The sequence below is a fragment of the Poecilia reticulata genome, linkage group LG23, assembly GCF_000633615.1.
Source record: "Poecilia reticulata strain Guanapo linkage group LG23, Guppy_female_1.0+MT, whole genome shotgun sequence".
Lineage (NCBI taxonomy): Eukaryota > Metazoa > Chordata > Actinopteri > Cyprinodontiformes > Poeciliidae > Poecilia > Poecilia reticulata.
In genome coordinates, this window is record NC_024353.1 from 9,887,504 (window position 1) to 9,897,639 (window position 10,136).

Sequence of the window (10,136 nt, forward strand, 5' to 3'; positions counted from 1 at the left end):
TAGTTTCACAATTGGTTACTGTACTACAGTAACTTATTTCTGTTTTTTTTTTTTTTTTTTTTTTTTTTTTTACCACAAATTGCTAGATAAAAGTAGCAGGACCAAACGGAGGCCTAATCATCCTCCCTGAGCCATAATGTCACCCAGACCTCACAGCAAGCCATATGTCTGTTGTCCTGGACACACCGGTGTGTCCCGTGGGTCCTAATATTGCATTAACATGCACAATTTCCATGCCAACAGCCTCATTAATGGACAGCGTCCATCTTGTAAAGTAAAGACAAACAGGTGGGGGAGAAATTGAAATGAAAATCACTTGAAATTCCCATCAAACAGGTGCATTATTTTCTCCATTGGTCATAAATGCACACATGAAACACATGGGTATCTTGGGAATTTTTTTTATTATTTTTATCTCCACCTTAAAGTAGTTCTCTCAGGATTTATCAGTGCAGATGTCAAACATCTACACAGTGGAACTGGGCAGAGAAAGGGTTAGTTTGGTCAGTCCCAGAAAAGCCAGTGTGCTGTTCTCTCTGGCAGTACCCCTTGTTCTAAATCCTAATCTAATCTGTGGTAATCTTGTCCCAAAAAAAAAAAAAAAAGAAAAATAGCATGTGAGCACTTGATATACTCCCCACGAGCTCGTAAAACAACCTTCAGTCCTTAGTGCAAAGCTCTTGCCAGACATCATCCGTCTAATAAACCTGAGTTGATCAAAAGCCAGCTGTGGCCCGTTTGGGGGGGGGGTCAGTGAAACCGAACTGCGATAGAAGCGATGTAGAGCAGCGTCTCAGAAACTCCTGCAGCTCCTGATGTATCAATAAAATTCCTTCTAATCTTCTTAGTGCAGTAATACATCTTCTCTTTGATCCGGAGATAAAATCAACCTCAGATAAAACGCAATTTTAAAGATATCTTGATCTGATTATGATGATGTTGAATTTGTAAAACTTTAGGTGTCATCAACTTTCCAAGGGACTCCAGTCTTTAAAAAAAAAAATTTACCCGGAAGAATAATGTGGGAAAGGAGATTTGACCTTCTTTTAAAAAAAATATAAAAGAAGCTGACCTTTAAAGATTTGAAGTTGGGTATGAATCAGAAGCACACCCACACATGTGACCGGTCTGAAGAAGAGGAGGAGGAGAGCACTGAGCCCTGTGTGAAAAGGGTAAGGAGAGAATAATGGCCGTATTAGCCAGGACTACAGAGTCTTGTTGGAACCTGATGCTGTTATGTTAGCATCCGGATGAGAAGAGAGTCAGTGGTTTGTCAGAGCAGCTGAAAGGACTCTCATCAGCTAATGGCGAGCATTCGCCAACATTCAGCTGGCTCTTTGTGGGTGGATGGGGGGATTTTTGTTAAATGGCCCAAATTGGGTTCGGACAATTTCGGGATCAAAAGTTTTGTTTTCCGTACGTGCATTTAAGTGTGTGCACGAGCTTGTTCTCTGCAAACCGTAGCGTCGCGCAATAGACGTGTCTGTTCTGTGGTCTGCATTGTAGCGACGGGACTCAAAACAATCGAGTAGTTGGAGTTATTTAGCTCCGCTGTGTTTCATAAACCTGTCTTCAAGGACGGTCTTTTTTCAAAGATGAGCTGACTGAGAATGAGGGGAGGAAGTATGACGCACGCTGCAGCTATTTATCAACTCTGCAAAGCTTCTTGCAATTTTCGTCATTTGTAGAATTGGCAAAAACCTCTGCCCTTTGTAAAAAAAAACACAAAAAAAACCCAATAATGCTCTAAATTCTGTTTGGCATTCAGCAATGGTTTTATTTTTTTAGTCTCTGACATTTAATTCTCATCCACTCGGATGTTTAGTCCTTGTTGCAGGATTTATTGCCTAATAGGTTAGCCATTTGTTCTCTGAACGACTATCAGCAGATGAATTATGATGCGTCTGGCTATCAGCTCCGATGTAAGAGTGGAAAGAAAGTGATAGGATCACGCTCAGTTTAGTGATCTGGCTGCGGAGCGTGGCCTCATTTCAAAGAGCTCGTATGACTGCGCTACCTTGTGTGGCCTTGTTTGATTTGATAAAAAAAGTTATTGTTTGCCTTATCGTTGAAAGAGAGAGAAAACTCAAAGTTAGGCCCTCTGTACGCACGCCGACAGTGCTGCCATTCTGTCATCTTTGGTTGAATGTTATTGTTTTGATTTTGTAACTTTTTATTTTAAAAGCTGATTTTTATTGATTTAAAAAAAAAAAAGTCAAGAGTTTTATAACTTTTCCTTCACAAATTTGTTCAAGCTTGTAGCTCACAGTAGTGCAATCAAAATAGTATTCAATAAAATATATGTGAGAGGGAAAAAAAACACTATAAACTAGTTGCCAACCAAGACAAAACTTTTGAATGAACAGTATCATAAGACGTAGATTAGAAGTTCCCAAATTCCGCCTTTCGAAGCAGTCCGATTTATTTTAAAACCAAGAAAATTAGTGCAAATCTCACTTTTCTACACGTAACCAATGTCTTTTATTTAGTTTAGCTGCAACTAAAGTAACTTTCAAAACCTTTTTGGTGTCATTTGTTTTGAGGGAGTTCATCTACAATTAGTTTTCTCCCAGCACAAAAATCACTTAAAGCTAAAGCTACACACGTGGTGACTGGATTAGAAGTTAAAACACTGCTTAACATCTTTTTTTTTTTTTTTTACACCTGAGAAAAGTTTATGCACACAAACAACACCTGTGGTCAACAGATTCCACTAGAGCGATCTGTTGTGTTGTGAACTCTAAAACCTTGCTCATTACACATAATTCACCAAAAGATGTTTTCTGATTTCAAGATTTTGAGGTTTTGGATCTCTAACGTATGTCAGCACTTGAGCTTTACATGCGCCTCAAGCGTCGTTTTGGTTCTGAATCCCTGTTCTTTGTCTTCTCCTCAGATCCAGTTTGCAGACCAGAAACAGGAGTTCAACAAGCGCCCGTCTAAGATCGGCCGGCGCTCTCTGTCCCGCTCCATCTCCCAGTCCTCCACAGACAGCTACAGCTCAGGTAAACAAACAGCCTGGCAGACACTCAGTCACCGCAACCCGCCGCTTATCGGACATCCCTGACTTTACAACACTTTTCCTGCTGATTCCACCTGTATGAATGGTTGACTAACCTTCTCCCCCACCCCCTGTTCTCCTCATCAACCATCTCTGTCCTCACTCTCACAGTCTAACCCTGTAGTTCTCATGAAACTGTGGGCTCTGTGTTAGCAGATCAGCTGCCGGTGGTCTCCAGAGCGCCCGCAGGAATTTATTGGAATGGGAAACCAAAAATAAGTAAATGATACAATCCTGTATCTTATGCTGTAGCAGGAAGAGGCTACAGAGTTGAGCTTTAGATTGATTATCTGTTGAAATGTTAATTAGTGAAAGAGGAAATGACTTAGAAAATTGATGCACAAACAACTGTTTCAATATTAACTGCTCAACCTACTTTCTGTAGTTTGTAACTAATGGGAACAGCACCTTTGTGAACAATTACTCTGACCTTTTCCTTCACAAATTTGTTCAAGCTTGTAGCTCAGTCTGACCTTTCTGGGAAAAACTTATTCTTACAGGTACTTGGAGTCAGACGACACACTTTACAAAAACACTAATTTACCCGATTTCCTAGAACAATGACGGAGCGGAGAGGTCACAAAGTCTGAGAAATGGCTGACACCAGAACCCTGTTTTCATTCGTAATGCTCACTGCTCTTAACCTTTTGACCTCTCCCCATCATGGCCGTTTTCGTAAACATTTAAATGCTTTCCTGCGTAATCTGCTCGGACTTGTGCTTTTTTGATACTCCGCTGCGTGTCAGGAGTCAGAGCCTCCAATGAAGCCATTAACGTAATGAATTAATCTGCACCGTGGTGCTCCGCTTTGCCAAATGGACATTTGGACGCTGAGTCACACTTAGAGGAGGGGAAGTGATGGACGCCCCAGGATCAGAGGCGCTTTAAAAACAGTCTTTGCCTCTCTGCGCTTTTAGTGAGACAGTTTGTCATGTTAGAGCGACAAGAATTGGGATTTTATTTGCAGTGGTAGGGTGATGATGCACAGGTTAAAAAGATTTGCAGAGATAAGAATCTGTGTATTCCTCCCCTTGAGTCGATATAAAACCATTTTTTGCTGCAATTAGAGCTTCAGATTATTTTGAGGTTATATCTATTTTACACATAAGGACTTTTTTTTATTATTGTCAGTTTTTTATTGCAATACTCTCTCAGGCTGCATGAAGGGCCTCTGAACATCCATTTTCAACCCACAGATTCTCAATTAAATTTAATCTAAATTTGATTAGACCATTTTTATACACAAACTTTACTTGAAAGCAGGTTTCCTCCAGCCTGTGGCTCTTGCAGCCTTAAGAGTGACTCTTAATAACTTTGGCGTAGAATTAAAAAAGAACCAGCCAATATTGTTGAAATTTAGATTGAAAAACTGTTAAAATTCTGCATTTGTTGTTTTCTTTTTCCCCCCCAAAATAATCAGATTTTCACAAAAGTACCAGCAATATGTTCTTGTATCTGTTTTTCTTGTTGTTAGGTTGGAATCTATTAATTTTAAGTATAATTTCTCATCCCACAGAGGAAAAAAAATCCATCCTCTTTTTGTTAAATGTTATATTTATCTTGATTTTAAATTGTAAAAATATAAGCAAAATGTCGGTTCTTTAAAAATGACAACAAATTTCCTATAGTGGGTATTTATCTAAAATTATAAATTCTCTTTTTCAAAAAGTTGTGACATTGGCAATAAATGAGATTTATTAGGCTATCATTTTCTGTAGATCTAATGGGCAAAAGGTGATTGTTTTGTCATTTTGTCTGACACACTATTGAATCACAGTAAATGTCTCTATACTTTAAAACATAAAAGCCAACAGAGTAACACTTGGTGTAATTATGATCCTGCACAAACGGCACAGAGTGAAAGTTTGCAGCCGCAGCGTGACGCCTGGCAGACGCGCCGTCTCTCTGTTGTTGCCCGGTAACGGGAGAAGCTATGCCAGACAGATTTATTGTCACTTCTACTGGGTGATCCAGAAAGCTTGGCCTGGTCAAGTTTGAATTACAGGGTATTAAGGAAAAAGGCCAGTGCTGCGAAACCTTTTTGCAGAGCCGGGTTTAGGTTGCTGAAAATAAGCACTTTGTGTCCTTTCCCTTCACTGACGTTTTCACGTGCGATCGCTTGCAGCGGCGTCGTACACCGACAGCTCCGACGATGAGACCTCACCCCGGGACAAACAGCAGAAGAACTCCAAAGGCAACGGAGATTTCTGCATCAAAAACATCAAGCAGGCCGACTTCGGGCGCAGAGAGATCGAGATCGCAGAGCAAGGTAGAACCAACACACTCGGAAGGAGTTTGATCACATGGACGCGAAGCAGCGCAGGGCTAAACACGCAGATAGCATCGTTTAGCATCTGCAGCTCCTTCATCTGGACAACTGGATGGATTAGAGCTCAGCTAATGAGATTAAAGCTGGGAATTCCTTTTACCTTCCAGCTAATTCCAGCTTCCGCTTTGTGTGTGTTTCCCTTTCCGCCAGAGATGCCAGCACTGATGGCGCTGAGGAAGCGAGCTCAGGGGGAGAAACCCCTCGCCGGTGCCAAGGTGGTGGGCTGCACGCACATCACCGCGCAGACCGCCGTGAGTGACACGACAAAAATAAATGGCAACGTGTTGATGTCTTCAGTTTGGCAAAAAAAAGCCAAACTCTGCAGCTTTGTTTATTTCTCTTTCTCAGGTGCTGATGGAGACTCTGGCAGCTCTGGGCGCTCAGTGCAGGTGGGCAGCCTGCAACATCTACTCCACCCAGAACGAAGTGGCTGCAGCTCTGGCAGAAGGAGGTGGGAACAGTTTGAAAGCCTTCAGTCTAAAATCTTACTGTCTCTTCTTTCTTGTCACGTTTTTGTCAACTCTGCATTCTTCGCTTCCTTCCACTCCGCAGGTTTCAGTGTGTTCGCCTGGAAGGGTGAGTCAGAGGACGACTTCTGGTGGTGCATCGACCGCTGCGTCAACGTGGAAGGCTGGCAACCCAACATGGTAACAACCGTCTTTTTCTTCTTTTTTTTTTTTACGTAGTTTTTGACGCATGTGCAACGCAATAAAATGTTTATTTTCATAATTAAATAGGAATTTAATTATTTGTTTACACCTCTTTAATGTATTTATTTTACTGTAGAAAATGGCGTAAGTAGTCGTATGAAAAATCTGTTGAATTTGCCAAATTTATTTCAATTTTATCCAATTTATCATTAGAGTAATCGATTACTAAAATAATTATTAGTTGCAGACCTAATCATATCAGACCATCTCCAACCAAACACAATGGCCTTTATAATTTTTTTTTACCCCACATAATCATGTGTTACCATGTGTTGGTCTGTCACATATGTGACAGAAGCACCATTTTCTTTCCTTTCTTTTAATTTATTCTTAACATCTTTTCATATTTTTCATCCTAATCTTTATTTTAACTCCATTTTTCTCCTCAGATCCTGGATGACGGCGGAGACCTGACGCACTGGATTTATAAAAAGTACCCCAACATGTTCAAGAAGATCAAGGGCATCGTAGAGGAGAGCGTTACTGGCGTCCACAGGTGGGATAAGCAGCGTCCATATGTCCTCTTCTTTTTGCATGATTCTTTTTCTTTTTGCTAAATATTACAGACATGTTTTAGTTGAAAGATGATGAAACTGATTCTCTGTATCTTTTAAGATTAAAATATTTGTAAAAACCTGCACAGTAACAGAATAAGGCCATATTTGCATCCACAGTCAAGTTTGGCAACATTGCCATCTAGTGGTGGAAAGTGGTACACATTTTTATCTGCACTCAGTTTGATACAAACGATTTAAAATAGAAAATACATTTGAATCTGTTTATGTTTGGGTTCTATTTTTAGTTGTGCCATCAAAAAGATCTAGTAAGAAATTATGTGTGTGTTCAGGTTGTACCAACTGTCCAAGGCGGGGAAGCTGTGTGTTCCAGCCATGAACGTCAACGACTCCGTTACCAAGCAAAAGTTTGACAACCTTTACTGCTGCAGAGAATCCATCTTAGATGGGTATAAAACATGTTTTCTTTCCTTACAAATTGCTTCCAAAAGTAGAGAAGCAGCAGCACTGAAACGTGTATCTGTGTCTCCAGCTTGAAGAGGACCACTGACGTGATGTTTGGAGGCAAACAGGTGGTGGTGTGTGGATACGGAGAGGTAAGGCTAATGGTTTTATTTAAGTCACATGTGCTCCTGCTGGTGTTCTGCTAAAAATGAGAAAACTCACGCTAAAAATTGAAATAAGTATTTGGTGAAAAAGTTTGGATTTTCTCTGATCTACACAGGTATGGAAATATAGGTCCAACTCTGCTAATGTTTGGCACAGTGTCACTTTGCTTTCTGTCACCAATAACAGCAGGATGTTTGAGCACTTTTTGAGGAAAAAGTTCATTTAAATTGCCAGCAAACCTCATCTTTAAGAATGGTCCTGAAATGTTCAACAGGTGGCAGTCAGAGCTTTGGGAAGGTGGTTCAAACTAAATTAGCCATACCTGAAACACATTTTGATGAGTGTTTGGGTTTATAGAAATGTTGGAACGCCTAATTGTGTCCAACTTTTAACCATCTGACTCGAACTGTTGGTTCTGATTGAAAGGAAATTGAGAACAACCAAGCAACTCCAGTCTGCCAGAAACTGTAAGGTACAGAAACTTCTGGACTAACCCAGACCTCAACTCTATTAAAAATTCACAGCCTGTGAGAATGAGAGAAAATCTGCAGTAATCAAACGTACCCACCCAATACTTGTTAAAAATCCTTGGATTAGTTCTTTGTATCATTTTCTGAGGTGTCAGTGTCTGTGTTATTATTACATCACAGTAGACTGCGACTGCACCGATCACAGCTCTAGCCCTGCTATTTGGGAATGCTGTGTGCATTTCTGCCTGGCGTTTCTCTGTAACACACTGCATGCACCCCTGTTAACTGTAAATGACCAATTCTTCTATTTTCACCTCCGTCAGGTTGGAAAAGGTTGCTGCGCTGCCCTCAAAGCCATGGGCTCCATCGTCTACGTCACAGAGATCGACCCCATCTGCGCCTTGCAGGCCTGGTAAGCTTTAGTTTTTCTTTATTTTGGCTCATTTATATTGCAGGAAAGTCACTTTTCACTATTACTGCAGCTAACAATTATTTGAGTAATCGGATTATTCTAGTGATTAATCGATTAATCAGATTTAAAAATTTGGCACTTTCTGCACATTTTTTGTTTAACGTCTTTGTCTTTTATACAATATTAGAAAAATGCAAACAAATATTTCAACTCCTTTTTAAAATGAGAAAATAAATATTGTATTGCCTAAAGGGAGATGGCAAAAGATGCATCTGCACCTAAAATAAAAATGCTTCTAACATCAACATGTGAAAAGCTCAGCTCTCTTTACTCAACTTATCAGTGTCGGGCTGATCTGTTGAATATTATTATTTTTTGATTAACTGATTAATGATTACATAGTAAGAAGTGCTTAATTGTCTTACAGTATTTGAACCAGATGGAGCTAAAACTGTGCCATTTAAATTCTGGGTAGACTTTATTCAAAGACAGGTTTTTAGCTCAAATGCATAACTTGTATATTTCTTGTACAGTTTTGGTTTAGTTACTGCTCTGAGTATGTTCTTTCAGCAAATGGACATAATTGGAGGAACTATTAATCCATTCCTAAATTAGTTGGCAGTTATGTCAGTTAATTGATTAATCCTGATTATTAAGTAATTAACGATTAATTATGATTACTGATTAATCATTAGTGATTAATCAGCTGGTTTTTTGTTGTTTTTTTTAGCATGGATGGCTTCAGGCTGGTGAAACTCAACGAAGTCATCAGACAAGTGGACATCGTCATCACCTGCACAGGTTGGCAGCCGCTGATGTTGACGTTCTGCTAATCTAGTCAGGGTGCAGAAGTTCACAGTTTTTGTTGCGTCTTGTTCAAGGTGACTAGACGGGTCACTGAGTCAGCGAAATCATTTGCAGTGGTCGCTAATAAAGCTCTGAACCTCGAGGGCGAGGGAGCCGACGCTGACCTTTGGATTAGAGCAGAGAATTACTGGTGGCCAGTTCATTACCAAATATCGCCTGTCAGGGTTGAAGCGGAGGATCTGCAATCGTAGCGAGTTGCACATGGACAAGGCAGCCTTAAAAAAAAAAAAAACTAAAATACTAAACTAAGAAAAAACATACCTTTGCTTTTTTTTCCCCCTGAATGAGATCTTCACCTTTAGGTGAATATAGCGACGTTGACAATCCAGCTGTGTGGAAGATTAGTGTAAAAATCCAATTGTGTTTTTTTTTGTGTGTGTTTTTTGGGGGGGTGGTTTGGCGAATATAGAGCACATTGAGAAAGTTTTGTTTCCTTTGAGCATTTTCATATGATTCAATGTATTTAGGTCCATTTCCATATAGCACACCAACAAAAAGAAGTGTATAATCATAAAGTAAAAGGGAAAATGATATACCTCTACCACCTTTGAAGGTTTTGGCCATTCTTCTTTGCTTAATTAGTCTTTATCAGATTAGATGTAGAATTTAAGTCTTTTTTTCTTTTTCTTTACAGATTTTCAATTTGATTTATTTTTGCGCTGTGACTGCTCTGTTCCAACATGTTCATACTTTTTGAGCCTGTAAGAAGTTTTTCTTCTTTATGGTTTCCAGCGTTTAGTCCAGTCCATCCTGCATCAACATGACCAGCTTCAAATCCCCACCCAATCACTCTAAATCCCACGAAAATACATTTTTAGTTTTTAGTTGTGAAGGATAGAAATAAAGTTCGAGGGATGTAAATAATTTAGAAATGTTTGTAGGCTCAATAAACCGCCATTTGAACTTTGACCCCGTTACTTTGTATCTGTAGGTTTTATAAGTAATGGGTAACTGTTAAAATATTTCACAAAGAATATTTTCTCATAGTTTTAATGCGAAAAGAAAATTCTTTAAACCTTCATATCCTTTCAACATGTTGAGCCAACTCTAACTGAATTCTATTTCCAGATCTAATTAACTTTGCCCACTTTCTAAGATAGGTAATTAAATTGTAAATGACAGAGGCAGACTTGGTTGTATTATCCAGACCTCATATGATATAT

At 39.5% G+C, this 10,136-nt stretch overlaps 1 protein-coding gene across 3 annotated transcripts in view; it reads left to right on the plus strand.

Moving 5' to 3' along the window:
• The window catches only part of ahcyl2b (adenosylhomocysteinase like 2b), a 45,831-nt gene that overhangs the window by 29,680 nt on the left and 6,015 nt on the right, over nucleotides 1-10,136 (plus strand). For all 3 annotated transcript variants that reach the window (XM_008401091.2, XM_008401090.2, XM_008401092.2), the window contains exons 2-11: nucleotides 2,897-3,005; nucleotides 5,187-5,330; nucleotides 5,541-5,641; nucleotides 5,739-5,841; nucleotides 5,943-6,037; nucleotides 6,490-6,596; nucleotides 6,948-7,064; nucleotides 7,148-7,211; nucleotides 8,018-8,106; nucleotides 8,837-8,907. In XM_008401091.2, coding sequence (XP_008399313.1) covers nucleotides 2,897-3,005; nucleotides 5,187-5,330; nucleotides 5,541-5,641; nucleotides 5,739-5,841; nucleotides 5,943-6,037; nucleotides 6,490-6,596; nucleotides 6,948-7,064; nucleotides 7,148-7,211; nucleotides 8,018-8,106; nucleotides 8,837-8,907 — 1,000 coding nt within the window. The remainder of the gene's footprint in view (nucleotides 1-2,896; nucleotides 3,006-5,186; nucleotides 5,331-5,540; nucleotides 5,642-5,738; nucleotides 5,842-5,942; nucleotides 6,038-6,489; nucleotides 6,597-6,947; nucleotides 7,065-7,147; nucleotides 7,212-8,017; nucleotides 8,107-8,836; nucleotides 8,908-10,136) is intronic.